Source organism: Salmo trutta, chromosome 18 (genome assembly GCF_901001165.1).
Source record: "Salmo trutta chromosome 18, fSalTru1.1, whole genome shotgun sequence".
Taxonomy (NCBI): domain Eukaryota; kingdom Metazoa; phylum Chordata; class Actinopteri; order Salmoniformes; family Salmonidae; genus Salmo; species Salmo trutta.
The window spans coordinates 14,129,838-14,147,053 of record NC_042974.1 but is presented as its reverse complement, the minus strand read 5'-3'; the positions used below and the strand labels follow the sequence as shown (position 1 = coordinate 14,147,053).

At 45.1% G+C, this 17,216-nt stretch overlaps 1 protein-coding gene across 1 annotated transcript in view; it reads right to left on the bottom strand.

Annotated features, from left to right (window-relative positions):
• Positions 1 to 11,109: 11,109 nt before the first annotated feature.
• Positions 11,110 to 17,216, bottom strand: part of LOC115152867 (protein TANC2-like) — a 411,487-nt gene continuing 405,380 nt past the window's right edge. Inside the window, exons 29-30 of the mRNA XM_029697757.1 lie at positions 16,499 to 16,599; positions 11,110 to 16,239 (exon numbers count right to left, since the gene is read on the bottom strand). Of these exons, the coding sequence (XP_029553617.1) occupies positions 13,863 to 16,239; positions 16,499 to 16,599 (2,478 nt within the window). The 3' untranslated portion in view covers positions 11,110 to 13,862. The remainder of the gene's footprint in view (positions 16,240 to 16,498; positions 16,600 to 17,216) is intronic.

Below are 17,216 nucleotides of genomic sequence, written 5' to 3'. Positions count from 1 at the left end.
AAGCCTTCCTTGGGTCCAGAAACACAGCCCCAGCAACGCCCCCTTTGTCCATCCTGGACTTAGGTAATATCATATAAAATCTTATTTTTCACATGCGCCAAATACAAATGTGTGTAGACCTTACAGTGAAATGCTTACTTACAAGCCCTTAACCAACAATGCAGTTTTAAGAAAATACCTAAATAAGGGAGGGAGAGGTTGTTGTCCTTGCACCACATGGCCAGGTCTCTGACCTCCTACCTATAGGCTGTCTCATCGTGGTCGGTGATCAGGCCTACCACTGTTGTGTCATCAGCAAACTTAATGATGGTGTTGGAGTCATGCCTGGCCGTGCAGTCATGAGTGAACAGGGAGTACAAGAGGGGACTGAACACGCACCCTAAGGGGCCCCCATGTTGAGGATCAGCGTGGCAGATGTGTTGTTACCACCTGGGGCGGCCCGTCAGGAAGTCCAGGATCCAGTTTCAGAGGGAGTTGTTTAGTCCCAGCTTATTGATGAGCTTTGAGGGCACTATGGTGTTGAATCCTGAGCTGTAATCAAAGCATTCTCACATAGGTGTTCCTTTTGTCCAGGTGAGAAAGGGCAGTGTGGAGTGCAATAGAGATTGCATCATCTGTGGATCTGTTGGGGCAGTATGGAAATTGGAGTGGGTCTAGGGTTTCTGGGATAATGGTGTTGATGTGAGCCATGACTAGCCTTTCAAAGCACTTCATGGCTACAGATGTGAGTGCTGCGGGTCAGTAGTCATTTAGTCAGGTTACCTTAGTGTTCTTGGGCACAGGGACTGTAGTGGTCTTTTCCCTCTGGTTGCACATGCTGGTAGAAATTAGGTAAAACGGATTTAAGTTTCCAATTTAAGAATTCAAATCAAATCAAATTTTATTTGTCACATTCAAATGGTTAGCAGATGTTAATGCGAGTGTAGCGAAATGCTTGTGCATTTGGAACCCTGACGACGAGCCAGGCCTAATCGCCCAACATCAGTGCCTGACCTCACTAACGCTCTTGTGGCTGAATGGAAGCAAGTCCCGCAGCAAAGTTCCAACATCAAGTGGAAAGCCTTCCCAGAGGAGTGGAGGTCGTCATAGCAGCAAAGGGGGGACCAACTCGATATTAATGGCCGTGATTTTGGAATGAGATGTTCGACGAGCAGGTGTCCACATACTTTTGGTCATGTAGTGTACTTTCTCAACCGACAGGAGTTGCAGTTGTCTGGGTGGCCAGGGTTGCCAGGTGGAGCTGAAATTTCTAGCCCAATGACCAAAATCTAACCACAAGGCCTCAAAAATAGGTCAAGAAATTGTTGCGCAGCAAGATAAACCCCCTTTCCATGTTGTTATCGAGAGAATTAAGAAGGAATATCAACGTAGGTAGCTTCATCTATGGCCTTTGTGTTTTTCTGTCGTGCTAATGTGCAGTAGCCTATATCATATATGTATTGCATAACGGCACGATCATTTGGGCTTTTTTGGGCTTGGGCTCATTAAATGTAGGTAATGTAGGGCTCATAAAATGTATTTAATATATGTCTCATCAGGCTCAGCTAGCTTCAGGTTGGAAATTTCATGCTGATCAAAGCTCTAATCAAATCCAGACATAAGCCTATTTACATGCTTTATAATGCTTTTGGAAGATACTTCTGGTTTTGTCATACACCTGGTATACCATGTATTTTTTTTATTATAACCTTTATTTAACTAGGCAAGTCAGTTAAGAACAAATTATTATTTACAATGACGGCTTACCAAAAGGCAAAAGGCCTCCTGCGGGGACGTGGGCCGGAATCAAAAATTATATTAATAATATATATATAAATATAGTTTTAGATTTGTTTAAAAAAATGTGTTTTACTAAATTTATGCAACAGGTTGAAATTATTTGATTGCTGGAAAGAGGTTATGGGTTTGTTTATTGTTTACTGTTTATTGTTTATTTTGGGTGTTGATTTCACTTAATTAAACATTGTATTATCTGATGTGTTTGAGTAGGATTCTTTCTTCCGGGACGGATGGAAGTCAACTAAAGTATGTATGTTAAAGGAGACATGGGAGAACACGTCTACATTTTTATTAAATGCCTGGGATTAAATATCACTGATTCCTTACGCTGAGAAATGTACTACATTTGCGACAGAATTCTTTTACATTTAGTGGGGTAACAGGAACAATCCAAAGGAGAAAAAGCTATCACATATTTATTGGACATTGGTCTAGTAATGATACCAGGATAATTGTATCTAAGGGCAGCGCATGTTCAATTAAGCATACATATACATTGATGTAGATTAAAACTGATGGTTAATGAATTGAAGGAGTACAGTAGAATTATCATTATTATTAGGTTTTGTTTGTAGTTAACTTTTGGGTTTCTGAATTGGTGTGGTATAATGAATGCTAACGAAGTGTTTTGTGTTTTTTGGGAGAAAATGAGGATTTCATTGTCTCTCTTTGGATATAATCTTGGGAGAGTGAGTGAGATTGAGGCCGTAAACTACCACAATTGAAAAGGCCTGGCAAATTTTTGTTTGTTTTTACCTTAAGGTTTGCAAATACCCAAACACAACACATTTGTTATTACTATTTGTTGGTGTTTTTAAAATAGTATGTTTGATTTGTTTTTCTATTTCCTTTGGGTTTAGTGAGTTTTCCATTTGACTAAGTGCTAAGATATCTGGAATTTTTTGAAGTTTTTATTTTCTGAGTTTTAATTAAACATGTGTATTATTTTGATAAAGAAATGTTCTGGGAACCTGAGATACAACATGTAGAAAATGTTTGACGTTTTTTTCTTTAATTTGTCTAGTATAGTAAGAAACACTTTCTGAAGGGTTTGTATGACCTATGACCCGTAGCATGACTTTTCATTGGGGCTTGATCACCCTCATTGAAAAGCCATTTGGATAAAGAATTTTAGGTCATTTGTTATACTGATTTCAAGGTAATTTGTGAACTTGATACTTATGATGGAGTTTATAGTTCTTAGACTTATTTGTAATTTGGACCAATGTGATAGAGGGCATTGCCTTTAACTAAGGGTAGGCTGCTTTAAGTATATTTTCCTATGACCATATGGGTACAATCATTTTTCTTTGTGGAGTTTTTCATAGTGATTTTAATTTGATTATGTAATTTGAAATTTTGTTTTATCTTTTGACCTGTAGTAGTGTTTTTTTATACATTACTCTCATGGAGAGTTATGTGTTAAAAAAAATGGGGGAGGATACAGTCCTTTTGTAACGGCTGTCTGAAGTAGTAGACCAAGGTGCAGCGTGGAATTTGTTCATCTTTTTTATTTTAGATGAAAAAGGCACTTCACAAAGAAAAACAGACGACAGCCAAACAGTCCTGTCAGGTATCCTAACACACTAAACAGAAAACAACTACCCACAAAACCCCAAAGGAAAACAGGCTGCCTAAGTATGATTCCTAATCAGAGACAACGATAGACAGCTGCCTCTGATTAGGAACCCTACTCGGCCCAAAACAAAGAAATACAAAAACATAGAAAAAGGAACATAGAACACCCACCCAATGTAACACCCTGGCCTAACCAAAATAAGGAACAAAAAAAACCCTCTCTATGGCCAGGGCGTTACACCTTTGAGGTTTTGGATTCAGTCCTTTGAGGTTTTGGATTGAAGTTTACACACCTTGAGTGATATGTGAAGGAGTGTATTGTTGTGTTGTTTGTTCTGTTCTATTGCCGATAGGTTGAAGGTCTAACTTCTTGATCTTTTGGCTCTGCGATGAAGTTGAAATTGTGATGGTGTCACGCCCTGACCTGAGAGAGCCTTTTTATGTCTCTATTTAGGTTTGGTCAGGGTGTGATTTGGGTGGGCATTCTATGTCTGTATTTCTATGTTGGGGATTGCTTTGTTTTGCCGGGTATGGCTCCCAATCAGGAACAGCTGTACTTCGTTGTTGCTGATTGGGAGTCATACTTAGGCAGCATGTTTTTCCTTTGGGTTTTGTGGGTAGATATTTTCTGTTTAGTCATTTGTTACCTGACAGAACTGTTTGGCTGTTGTTTATTTTGTAAAGTGTTCTCTTTTTACATTAAATTTCAAAGATGAGCACTAACCACACTGCGCCTTGGTCTACTCCATTCAACAGCCGTTACAGAACTACCCACCAAAAACAGACTAAGCAGCGTGGAGGGGAGCGGCACCAGGAGTGGAGGAAGCAGCGTGCTCGGGAGGTGATGGCATCCTGGTTGCTGGAGGAATTGGAGGGAAGAATAGACTGGACTTGGGAACAGCTATTTGACCATTGCAACAACCTGCCGGGGAAGCAGGTGGAGGTGAAGAGGCAGCCCCAAAAATTCTTTGGGGGGGGGCACTTGGGGAGATTGGCGGAGTCAGGCGTTAGACCTGAGCCAACTCCCCATGCTTACCGGAAGCGGCGTGGTACTGGTCAGGCACCGTGTTATGCGGTAGAGCGCACGGTGTCTCCAGTGCGCGCTCATAGCCCGGTGCGCTACATCCCAGCCCCCCGCAAGTGCCATGCTAGAGTGGGCATCGAGCCAGGACGGGTTGTGCAGGCCGTGCGCTCTAGACCTCCAGTGCGTCTTCAGGACCCGGTCTATCCTGTGCCTGCGCCCAGAGCCAGGCCTCCTGCATGTCTCCCCAGCCTGGTGAGTCCTATGCCTACGCCCAGAGCCAGGCCTCCTGCATGTCTCCCCAGCCGGGGGAATCCTGTGCCTGCGCCCAGAACCAGACCTCCTGCATGTCTTCCCAGCCTGGTGAGTCCTGTGCCTGCGCCCAGAGCCAGGCCTCCTGCATGTCTTCCCAGCCTGGTGAGTCCTGTGCCTGTGCCCAGAGCCAGGCCTCCTGCATGTCTCCCCAGCCTGGTGAGTCCTGTGCCTGTGCCCAGAGCCAGGCCGCCCGCCAGTCCGGAGCCGCCCGCCAGTCCGGAGCCGCCCGCCAGTCCGGAGCCGCCCGCCAGTCCGGAGCCGCCAGAGCCGCCCGCCAGTCCGGAGCCGCCCGCCAGTCCGGAGCCGCCCGCCTGTCCGGAGCCGCCAGAGCCACCCGCCTGTCCGGCGCCGCCAGAGTCGCCCTCCAGTCCGGTGCCCGCTGCGAGGGTCCCCAGTCCGTGGTCGGCGGCAGGAGATCATGCTCTAGGGGAGCCAGTGAAGTGGGGTGAGCCAGTGGTGGAGTGGGGTCTGCCCACCCAGACCCTCCCCTATAGGTTCAGGTTTTGCGGCCGGTTCTAATTATGATTTTATTTGGAAATTGAATGATTTTTAAAACTGAAGGCTTGAGTTGAGTATGTTAATATCTATATGAGTGAAGAAATTAATGTATTAGGGATTGATTGTTTTGATTGTTGTTATGAACTAAAGATGTTGACGCTCTGAACTCTGATCTGGAAAGTGAAAATGATCCTAATCTATTTGATCTATAGACATTGCCTTATAAATAGTGGAATCATGATGCTTGTCTTGGGTCATGTTCATTAGGCACCAAGGGAATACATTTTATTTTAACCAGGAGTCACTACCTGGATTTGTACAACACGATATGCTAATTTTAGTTTCTGGGATGGAAATAGTCATTTCCAACATACTATGCTGATCCATTGGGGTGTGATAGATAACTAAAGATTATTTTATTAAACTCCATTGTTGCATGCACTGCATTATGCATTAAATATGTGTTTTTCACTGTCTATGGAAAATATAGCTTTGAATCCCATAAACTGTATGCATTTTTTTTTCTTCATGGGTTCGTGCAGGTGACTGTGTATCATAACCTTCCCAGACAAATTGCTAGTGTTCAGAAAATGTGTTGGGGGTTTGAATGAGGCTGAGTTAGTGTTGTGGTCATGTGCAGGAACCCCATGCAATGAGTTATTGTTTGATGATTTTTGGTTTATGTAGAATATATGTATTTTCTATGTGAATGAATGTTCTTAAGTCTTGTGATTTTCTTTTAAGTTGAGAGGGGACTCAGAGGGATGACTGTTCTTTCTGTTGAGATGAGGCCTGTGTTTAGACACTGGTTCTCCTGTAACTTAGGGAGAATTTTATATTCTGTTTTCTTTTGTATTTTCCTCAACAATGTATTATTCTGTGGGATTAAACATGTGCAAGTCTGTCTTGTAGAATCAAGGTTGTAAACTCAGTTTCCGAAGGGAGAAAGCTTACATGAAGCTAAGGTACTCGAAATTGAAGGGATTTGATTCTTTATTTTCTTTTAAATTTGATAATGTATTTTTTTTGAAATAATTCATATAATCTACAACTACTGTTTGTAAGGTGTAACATTACTGTTCTGATTCTCTAGAAGGGACGGAGTCCCTTGAGAGGGGAATGTGGCGGATGAATCAGAATTAGTTGGGTAACATAGATAATTAAGATGTTTTATTTGCATAATATGCTTATGTGAGATACTTGTCATATGTGAATGTATCTGTTAAACCATGTGAAGGGATGGCGTGATTAATGGGGAACTGTTATAGGAATTTTCTATCCTAATGATAATAATTAACAATCAATAAGCTTTGACTAATCCCCAAGGTTTGTAACACAATGGGTTAATAATAATTAGGCAAAGACTCAGCTTTCTGCAAAAGGTTCATACGGTTTATTCAGAGAACATTCTGCCCAACATTGACAAAGAAGTTCATTTTATCCTTTCTCTCCGCTTACGCACACACCTCCACACAAACAGTAGATAACCTACGCACATACATACACACAAACAGTAGATGAATGTATCCCTCCCAGGACTTCTCACAACTGTTAATCACTATCCAGCGCTGTCTGTGCTTTCCCCCCGAGATTACTGAGACCTTCAGAGTTACTCCCATATTTCCTCCAAAGCCTCTCAAAGTTGCTAGGTCAGGTAGAACAAATGTCTACGGTTCTCTTAGGTCCACTAATACGCACACACATTTCTCTCCCTCTCCAGCCTCTACTAGACCTTTATGGGACTTACGTTCAGTACTTTAACTATTCATTATACATTCTACATCAACTACGAATTACTAATTAGATGAGTTTCAGAGTGGATTTGTCACGAATCCCACCGAAGGTGGCTCCCCTGCCTGTTCGGGTGGTGCTCGGCGGTTGTCGTCGCCGGTCTACTAGCCACCGCTGATACCTTTTTCCTTTTCTGTTTGTTTGGTCTTATTGGTTCCCTGTTTCATTTCTTGATTTGTGTTTATTTAAGCCTGTTAATTCCGCCCAGGTTTATGCAGGATTATTTCACTGTTTTGTTATTTGGATGTGCTGGCTGGCGCCTTATTTTCTCTCCGGACTGTTTGCCCTGTGTTTTGGGTTGGTCTACCTTATTACGCGCCATTCTGTTTTGGCGTGAACGTTTTGTGCCGGAGAAATAAAATACGTATTACTTACCCTCTACTCTCTGCGCCTGACTCCAACCACCACTCCTAGAATCCTTGACAGGATTCTTTACTCATTTACCTATAATCATTTATTTCACTTATCAGGAACCAATTACTTGTCTCCACAATGTCTGTGCGCAAGTCACTCCCTCCTTTGGCATTGGGGGAAGGTGTATGGCAGTGTCTGGACCCTTGTATGTCCCCTCTGATGTTGCACTTGTCTTGGGATAGTGTATAACCTAGAGGCTCACTCCCCTCAGTGAGCTTGTCCAGGAGTGGAGTCAAGAGGTGGTTTACTTGAGATTGGAGTATCTAGAGTTGTCAATTGATTTATGCCATTGGGTGAGCTAATGGTTCTGTTCTATACCGTACCAGGGAGAGACGGTTCCAGTTTGGGGTAGGAGGACCAGACACTGGTCTATACAATGAAAACTGTTGACACAGCAGTTGCTGTCTGATATGTTTTATAGATATCTTTCATACAAAAGTTAACCTTTGTGAACTGTTCCTAAGATCTGTGGTTTGTCATGTACGTTGAGAGGGGTGTATCTTGGTTATAAAAGATCTTTGTACTTTTGTGTAGTCACTTTTCAATGGTTCATTAGAGATAGCGCATCATTGAAAGTCAAGTGCTTTTGCAAAAGCATCTTAATTATTAAAGATGTAGTTTTAAGTATAACTCTGACTGGTGTGTGAAGTTTGTAACTCTCCTCATTTGGTAATGCAGAAATTAGCCACCACACAAGCTACAGACTAGTAGTTTATGCTTGCTTGGCAAGTTAAGGCATGTAACACTAAATAAGAAATGCCCTGACAATAAAAATGTCAGGATACTGTATGCAGCTATTCATATCATTCACCTGAAAGACCAAAGCAAATAAATGACATGCAGGATGTTTTTCAGTTGGTAACCATTTATAAATATGCTATTCTTCAATACATAGGGTTGACTGTACAGATTACAATCAGTTATCATGAGATAAAAACACATTCTTTTAGTTTTTAATTAATATTTCATCACAGCGCTCTGCAAGCTCACATTTACAGACTAAAGAACTCTGCTCAGCAAGCAAATACATTTAAATAATAAAACTAGAACGCTTCAGAGTTTTGCGTTTTGTCTGGTTGGAGGTTTGGTGGAAAGGATACAGCTTCATTACTCTATCCCACATGTCTATCCCAGACCAGATGTATATCCCACATGTCTATCCCACATGTCTATCCCAGACCAGATGTATATCCCACATGTCTATCCCACATGTCTATCCCTCATGTATATCCCACATGTCTATCCCAGACCAGATGTATATCCCACATGTCTATCCCAGACCAGATGTCTATCCCACATGTCTATCCCAGACCAGATGTATATCCCACATGTCTATCCCAGACCAGATGTATATCCCACATGTCTATCCCAGACCAGATGTCTATCCCACATGTCTATCCCAGACCAGACGTCTATCCCACATGTCTATCCCACATGTCTATCCCAGACCAGACGTCTATCCCACATGTTTATCCCAGACCAGATGTCTATCCCACATGTCTATCCCAGATGTCTATCCCAGATGTCTATCCCAGACCAGATGTCTATCCCACATGTCTATCCCAGACCAGATGTATATCCCACATGTCTATGCCAGACCAGATGTATACCCCACATGTCTATCCCAGATGTCTATCCCAGATGTCTATCCCAGACCAGATGAACATCCCAGATGTATATCCCAGATGTCTATCCCACATGTCTGTCCCAAATGTCAATCCCAGATGTACATCCCAGACGTCTATCCCACATGTCTATCCCAGACCAGATGCATATCCCAGATGTCTATCCCAGATGTCTATCGGACATGTATTTCCCAGATCTATATCCCACATGTCTATCCTAGACCAGATGTACATCCCAGATGTATATCCCAGATGTCTATCCCAGACCAGATGTATATCCCAGATGTATATCCCAGATGTACAGTACCAGTCAAAAGTTTGGACACACCTACTCATTCAAGGGTTTTTCTTTATTTGTACAATTTTCTACTTTGTAGAATAATAGTGAAGACATCAAAACTATGAAATAGCACATATGTAGTAACCAAAAAAGTGTTAAACAAATCAAAATATATTTTATATTTGAGATTCTTCAAAGCCACCCTTTGCCTTGATGACAGCTTTGCACACTCTTGGAATTCTCTCAACCAGCTTCATGAGGTCGTCACCTGGAATGCATTTCAAATGAATGTCAGTCAATCCGGAAAATGTCAAGAACTTTGAAAGTTTCTTAAAGTGCAGTCGCAAAAACCATCAAGCGCTATGATGAAACTGGCTCTCATGAGGACCGCCACAGGAAAGGAAGACCCAGAGTTACCTCTGCTGCAGAGGATAAGTTCATTAGAGTTACCAGCCTCAGAAATTGCAGCCCAAATAAATGCTTTACAGAGCTCAAGTAACACACACTTCTCAACATCTCAACTGTTCACAAGAGACTTCGTGAATCAGGCCTTCATTGTCGAATTACTGCAAAGAAACCACTACTAAAGGGCACCAATAACAAGAAGAGACTTTCTTGGGCCAAGAAACACTGTCCTTTGGTCTGATGTCCAAAGGTTCGTTTTTGGTTCCAACCGCCGTGTCTTTGTGAGACGCAGAGTAGGTGAACGGATGATCGCCGAAGGTATGGTTCCCACCATGAAGCATAGAGAAGGAGGTGTTATGGAGTGGTGGTGCTTTGCTGGTGACACTGTCAGTTATTTATTTAGAATTCAAGGCACACTTAACCAGCATGGCTACCACAGAATTCTGCAGCGATACACCGTCCCATCTGGTTTGCGCTTAGTGGGACTATCATTTTTTTCTTCAACAGGACAATGACCCAACACACCTCCAGGCGGTGTAAAGGCTATTTGACCAATAAGGAAAGTGATGGAGTGCTGCATGAGATGACCTGGCCTCCACAATCACCCGACCTCAAACCAATTGAGATGGTTTGGGATGAGTTGGACCGCAAAGTGAAGGAAAAGCAGACAATAAGTGCTCAGCATATGTGGGAACTCCTTCAAGACTGTAGGAAAAACATTCCAAGTGAAGCTGGTTGAGAGAATGTCAAGAGTGTGCAAAGCTGTCATCAAGGCAAAGGGTGGCTACTTTGAAGAATTGGATTTGTTTAACACTTTTTTGGTTACTACATGATTCCATATGTGTTATTTCATAGTTTTGATGTTTTCACTACTATCCTACAATATAGAAAATAGTAAAAATAAAGAAAAACCCTTGAATGAGTAGGTGTGTCCAAACTTTTGACTGGTACTATATTTCCCAGATGTCTATCCCAGATCCCAGACCAGATGTATATCCCAGATGTCTAACACAGATTCCAGACCAGATGTATATCCCATATGTATATCCCAGATGTCTATCACAGAACTCAGACCAGATGTATATCCCAGATGTCTATCACAGAACCCAGACCAGATGTATATCCCAGATGTCTATCACAGAACCCAGACCAGATGTATATCCCAGATGTATATCCCAGATGTCTATCACAGAACCCAGACCAGATGTATATCCCAGATGTATATCCCAGATGTCTATCACAGAACCCAGACCAGATGTATATCTAGATGTCTATCAAAGATCCCAGACCAGATGTATATCCCAGATGTCTATCACAGATCCCAGACCAGATTCAGGACACTGTGTATACTGTATGTGTTTCTGTTTGAGATCAGGATAAATAATAAAACATGCATCTGAATATTTACAGCCAACTAATTTACATTTTACAGTCAACTAATTTACATCGAAAGTTGGAAAACAAAACACCTCAAAAGTCCTTTTATAGTCCTTTTTGAAAGAATAGTACAATTCCTCACACATACAGTATGGTCTTAAAGTTGTCCAAATGAGCTATCCTGTGGGTAGGGAACCATTTGAATAATTTTATTCACCCATTTGAATAGCAGACAAGATCAAAATGGAAGCAGTCCATGAAGCAGTGGCAACTGACTGAGCATTCAATCTGACTGAAGTACATTCACACACCCATTGTTTTTATACTCTCACCAGGCAAATATAAAAATATGTTAGTCCGTTCATGAATACAACCTTTACATTTCTCTCTCCAGGACTTTCCCTTGACATTGAAGTTAAGTGCTTTGTCACTGGATTTGGGACCATCTGATTGACTATCAGTCAATAGGTTCCACACACTGTGATTGAATTGAATAGTAGCTATAAGGAAACTGCAAAAAGAGGACCATTTTCACTCGTGGTAAGGATAAAAAAAGAACACAAGCCACTTGCGTATGAGATCCGTCTGTCTATGAAGGGATCTGGGGTTGGGTTGAGGGGGATGGCCAGTATATGCAGCTTTTACAATGTGCTATAAAGTCTATACATCTTCAGACATTTAAAAACATTGTTTGCACTTTATATTGTCATTCACTACTTTGCTTTGTAGATCAGAGTTCCTACGACAATGAGTAATCAGTAATAATCCAGTATCATTGGTCAGAAGCCCCAACTGACCTCCAATAATACAAAATCAATAACATTCAATAACGATAAAGTAACAAAAATACATAAAGTGCACCTTAAGTTAAGAACTTCACAGGCATTTAGTGCAGACATTTATGAATAATATAAACGTAATAAAAAGTTAAATTAAAATACCAAAAATATAACATGACAAAGCTAATATTTAGAAACTAGGAAAATATCCTTTGACATGTGAGTAATTCAAAGTTTCTAAATGTCCCTCATTCCCTGTCCTAGTTGATTCTGAAACCATGTTGTTGCATCATGGACCACATTAAGCATGTATTGCCTTTGCACCCACCTAATGGTCTTTGTATTGCAGAAGAAGTGCCATTCATATGAAATTAATGATTTTTTTGTTTACTGCTTTTTAGTGTTCAGTCTAACCACGATATACTGTTCTATCCACCGTCATCCTGTCCTTTATAGCCCTTCAGTTGGCATCATCTGTAAGTATTAACATTCCTGGTTGTTTTATTTACACTTACATATCATACGTTTGTGTTACTTTTACAGATATATTGTCACTAGCCTAAACCGGATTAGCCGTTCCTATTGAAATGAATGTAGCTAGCTGCTATCAACATGCTAGCTACTTAGTATGTGTGTGTTTTGTATGCTGTGACTTTTTGTGTTGCAGTTATACACTTTTCATCCTTAAATCGACTAAAGATATTTCCGGCCTAGTTCTTGGATGATTGAGTGTTTTGGACGAGTTTCAGCTGGCTGTATAGCTGAAAAAGCGCTCGATGGGAGCAAGGACTTATTAAGGACAGCACAAGGACAGAAGGCTAAAAAATAATTAAAAACAGAAAGAACACAAAGAAAATCATTCATGTTTTTATATGTATTTACATTATATAACTTAATAATAAATATAATAATTTCTCTATGCACACTCACGGTGTAATTTCTGACCCATTTACAGTAGTGAACATATTAATATTGTATTACAGAGAGTCTAGCAACCTTGAATAAGAGCACAAGTCGTATTTTAAAGATAGCATATGGTAGATGGATAGAGAATTCACAGGTACAGTAAGGTAAGGGCCCTCAGTTTCACTCCCACTCCCTCCCCCTGGAAGTGTTAGGGACTCTGACCCTGTGTTTGATCAGGACTGGCCCTGTGTTTGATCAGGACTGGCCCGGTGTTTGATCAGGACTACCCCCAGTGTGTTAGTATCTATGTACTGTATGACTAGACTACTACCCCGTGTGTGCCTATTGTAGACTGCTCACTGTGTGAGTGGGGCCTATTGTAGACTGCTCACTGTGTGAGTGGGGCCTATTGTAGACTGCTCTCTGTGTGAGTGGGTTCTGTTGTAGACTACTGTCTGTGTGAGTGGGGCCTGTTGTAGACTGCTCACTGTGTGAGTGGGGCCTGTTGTAGACTGCTCACTGTGTGAGTGGGGCCTGTTGTAGACTGCTCACTGTGTGAGTGGGGCCTGTTGTAGACTGCTCACTGTGTGAGTGGGGCCTGTTGTAGACTGCTCACTGTGTGAGTGGGACCTTTTGTAGACTGCTCTCTGTCTGGGTGGAGCCAATTGTAGACTGCTCTCTGTGTGAGTGGGGCCTGTTGTAGACTGCTCTCTGTGTGAGTGGGGCCTGTTATAGACTGCTCTCTGTGTGAGTGGGGCCTGTTGTAGACTGCTCTCTGTGTGAGTGGGGCCTGTTGTAGACTGCTCTCTGTGTGAGCGGGGCCTGTTATAGACTGCTCTCTGTGTGAGTGGGGCCTGTTATAGACTGCTCTCTGTGTGAGTGGGGCCTGTTGTAGACTGCTCTCTGTGTGAGCGGGGCCTGTTGTAGACTGCTCTCTGTGTGAGCGGGGCTGTAATCTGTCTATGTATCATGTGTTCTTCATCAACGTCAAACAAGGTCAGCAGCCTTAACTCAACATCCCCCCCTCCCCTCCCTTCCTCCCCTCCCTTTCTCCCCTCCCACTCACACGCCCAGTCCGGCCGTGGACGGTACATTCACACATTCGACTCTACGAAAGGTCTCTTTGGTTTGATGGGGGAGGTGGGGCCCTGCCTAGAGTCACGGGACATATCACGGGAGAGCTGTCGGTACATGTTGTCCTGGTAGGCCTGAGCTACGGGCAGAGTCCTGGCCACCTTCACGTCTGGGTAGGTGGGCACCTTGCTCACCCTCTCCAGGATGTCCCCTCCTCCACCCCGGGAGGCGCCGTTGGCCAGCTTGCCCAGGGAGGACTGCTGCTGCTGGGGCTGCTGGGGGTAGTAGTCCTCCTCCAGGAGTTGTCCGTTCTGGGCGTTGTTAGTCTTGTTGTAGTAAGCGAAGTTCCCCAGCGAGGTGGGGGGGCTGTAGGACGAGCCCTGCTGGACCAGTTGGCCGGGCGATGTGGGGCTGATGCCAGAGTCCATGGAGGTCATAGCCCAGGGCCGCTGGGACGAGGGCTGCTGCAGGTATTGAGTCTGGTGAGTCCGTGCTGTCTTGTCTATGATGCCCATGAAGGGCGTGGTCCGTGAGCGGGTGCTCTCACCCTGGTACAGCCCCCCACCGCCCCCCTGGGAGGGCGAGTTTGGGGAGATGTCGTCGTTACAGGAACGCTCGTACCCCTCGTAGCCTTCGTAGCCATCGTAAGCCACCTGCAGCGGGATCTCCATCCCCTGGATGGAGGAGGAAGGCCTGAAGCCTGGGACTAGATTACAGCTAGAGCCCCCTGTGGGGATGTTGTTGCTGGAAGGGGAAAAGCGGAGGCCCGCGCTCTGGGAGTGGATGAGGGGCCGGGGAGTGGAAATGTGTGGTTTGATCTCCGTGGTAGTGGCACTGACGGGCCGCCTCACCATGTGGCCGATCTCTGGTGATCCGAGCTGGCACTGGGGCATGGCACTGTTTTGTCGCTCCAGCTCGTGCTTGGCACCAGGGTAGTAGGCAGCTGATTGGCTGCGGCTAATCTGGGGGGTCTGGCTATAGCGGACAGCGCCCTGGAGCTGGCCCCCTTGTCCTCCCCCACTGCTGGCACGGTAGGCAGAGGAGGGGCGCTGGGGTAGCTCATCCTTCATCAGGCCCTCTATGACCCCTCCTCGGCCCCCGTGCTGACAGAGGGCCCCAGCTGAGAGGCTGGACTGGGGCATGGAGCGACCATCCAGGGAGGGCTGGTACATCAACCGGCTCTGGCTCTCCATCGGCACATCCATGGAGGCCCCCTGGTAACGCATGGGGTGGCCCATCTGGCCGTATGTGTTGCTGGGCTGGTTGGTGCGAACAATCTGGGCCATGGAGGGCTGGAGGCGCAGGCCCTGGGCCTGGTGGTGCTGTTGAGCCTGGTGATGCAGGGAGTCCTGGTGGTGTTGGGAGGCCTGGTGGTGTAGTTGGGCCTGGTGGTGCTGTTGGGAGACCTGGTGGTTCAGTTGGGCCTGGTGGTGCTGGTGGGTCTGGAGGGTGTCGTGGTGCAGAGAGGCCTGGTGGTGCAGGGAGGCCTGGTGGTGCAGGGAGGCCTGATTATGCAGGGAAGGCTGTGAGCTCTGCTGGAAGGACCTCTGGCTGCTCATCTTTGAAAGGGTAGGCTGCTCCTGCTGGTAGCGCACCGGAGACCCTGACTGGGACCTGTACAGACACACACTCTCCACCGGGGGACTGGCTCTGTACTGGCTTTGTACCCCACCCCGACGCAGAGGGGATAGTGGGGGGCTCTGGTATCCGTGGTCCATCCCTTGTCCCCCTCCTCCATTGGGCGGGGGGCTGAAGCGGTAAGTGGTCTGGTGCACCGGGGAGGCCTGCGGAGGGCTGTGTCGGTAGGGGGAGTTGTGGTGCGTGGGGGACAGAGAGGGGGGCGACGGCAGCTGGTAGTTCTGGATGCCGGGGGATGACCTGGAGGTGGGGCTGGGGTGGTCGTAGACGTAAGCCTGGCCCATGGGGGAGCCCCCTGACAGGTAGGCCTGGTCCTGGTGGTAGGGGTGCTGGTGGATGGTTGGAGAAAGAGGGGGGCTCTGGATGATAGGCAGGCTGGAGGGGTTGGAGCAGAGCTCCCTCTCGAGGGCCAGACCCATAGAACCCATACTCCCCATTGACATGGCCTCCTGCTCCAGAAAGTCCTCGTCCTCAAACAGATCCTGGACCGGCTCCATGTCCTCCAGCCGAGGCTCCGGGGGAGGGGGGAGCTCCAGGGGGAGTGGGAGGGAGGACAGGGACATCTCCTCCTCCTCCCCCTCGTCTGGGGGTGGCGAGGGGGGAGGAGATGGGGGAGGCTCCAGCTTCTGTGCGTCCTCCTCCTCCTGGGTAAGCTGTCGACACTCCTCCTCTACCCGCTGCAGGAGGCGCTGGATCTCAGGGTGGTTGGGGCTCTGCTTCATTGCTTCATTCAGGTCCTCCAAGGCCTCAGGGAACTGCCTGCAGAGACAGGCAGGAGTGGGAAAATGCAACAGGGTTGGAACTGAGGTAAGGTTTGTATTCTTACATTAAGTGTTTTTTAATGATTTTATTTATTTTATAAAACACGGCTGTGAAAATGTATAAACTAAGTAAAAAACTATTGGTCACAAAAAAGGAGGAAAATCTTATGATGAGAGACTGAAAAATATGAGATCAGAGCAGAATATGTCAACTGTTCTACAATGGAAGGGAAGCAGGGATGTAAATAGAAGGTTACCTGCTGCTACGCTTGGCTCGGGCTCTGGCATAGTACGCTTCGTATGATTTTGGTTTCAATTCAAGTGCCTTTGTAGCAAACTCCTCAGCCATCCCAAAGTCCTGAATGAAATAACAAGTGATCCATGAGTCAGATACCGAGGACAATAGAGGTACTATCCAGTACTGTTACATCCATGAGTCAGATACTGAGGTACTATCCAGTACTGTAACCTCCATGAGTCAGATACCGAGGACAATAGAGGTACTATCCAGTACTGTTACATCCATGAGTCAGATACTGAGGTACTATCCAGTACTGTAACCTCCATGAGTCAGATACCGAGGACAATAGAGGTACTATCCAGTACTGTTACATCCATGAGTCAGATACTGAGGTACTATCCAGTACTGTTACCTCCATGAGTCAGATACCGAGGACAATAAAGGTACTATCCAGTACTGTTACATCCATGAGCCAGATACTGAGGTACTATCCAGTACTGTTACCTCCATGAGTCAGATACTGAGGACAATAGAGGTACTATCCAGTACTGTTACCTCCATGAGTCAGATACTGAGGTACTATCCAGTACTGTTACCTCCATGAGTCAGATACCGAGGACAGTAGAGCTACTATCCAGTACTGTTACCTCCATGAGTCAGATACTGAGGTACTATCGAGTACTGTTACCTCCATGAGTCAGATACCGAGGACAGTAGAGGTACTATCCAGTACT